We start from the raw sequence: 819 nt of genomic DNA on the forward strand, positions 1-819 counted from the left end.
CTGAATTTTTTTGGTCCTTACTCTTGTACTTGGGCTGTGATTTGGAGAGAAATTTAGAAGCAAGGAGGGTCATCCCCTGGATGTGTGTAATCCACCAGAGGGAGCCAGTATTTTATATATATATTTTTTTTATATGTACATATTTCCAAGTGGCACTCTTGAGTTCATTTTCTTTCAGCTTTTTTAACTGATCACTAATCCAGAGCTCTCTTTCCTTCTCTTTCCTGCAGACAAAGAAGGAACATTTATACACATGGCGAATTGAACTGGCAAAAACAGAAAAGTACTGGGATGGCTGGTTCAGGGGTTTATCTAACCTCTTCCTAAGCTGTCCAACTCCAAAGCTTTTGCTTTTAGCTGGTACGTGTGTCTCTTCCACTCCTTTGGAGGTTCAGTGGCTCTTTATTTCAGTCCTGCTTATATGTTAGAGAATGTTTGGCTAATGTCTTTCTCTGAAGCTAGCAGATCTGTCTCTTCCATCTTGATTTTTCTATGTATCTTGAAATAATCATAAACCATTCCATTTGATCCGTGCAGATCTGGAATTAGTTCTAATATCAAAATAGCACATGGTGACATCCTGTGTGTCACTGCTGTTGGATGGGTGTTTGACTTGTGTGATGTGGAAGAAGAGCAAACAGGACAGATCGAAGCTGCTCTTCAGCCTCCACTGCTGTGTTATTTTCCTACAGATACAAACTGATTTTGAACTTCTCAGAAAATCAAATTATCAATGTTCTGTAGCCAACTGTAGGCTCTTTTTGTGCCCTGATAGGAAATCAAGTGTGAAACCAAGATAAAATCCCCTTTTAAGTTGTA

General features: G+C 39.2%; 1 protein-coding gene across 1 annotated transcript in view; it reads left to right on the forward strand.

Annotated features, from left to right (window-relative positions):
* Positions 1–230: 230 nt before the first annotated feature.
* The window catches only part of LOC104531958 (protein phosphatase methylesterase 1), a gene marked incomplete at both ends in the record, with an annotated part of 3,012 nt that continues 2,423 nt past the window's right edge, over positions 231–819 (forward strand). The window contains one exon of the mRNA XM_010177020.1: positions 231–360. Coding sequence (XP_010175322.1) covers positions 231–360 — 130 coding nt within the window. The remainder of the gene's footprint in view (positions 361–819) is intronic.

This window comes from Antrostomus carolinensis, unplaced genomic scaffold, assembly GCF_000700745.2.
Source record: "Antrostomus carolinensis isolate BGI_N321 unplaced genomic scaffold, ASM70074v2 scaffold35181, whole genome shotgun sequence".
NCBI lineage: Eukaryota > Metazoa > Chordata > Aves > Caprimulgiformes > Caprimulgidae > Antrostomus > Antrostomus carolinensis.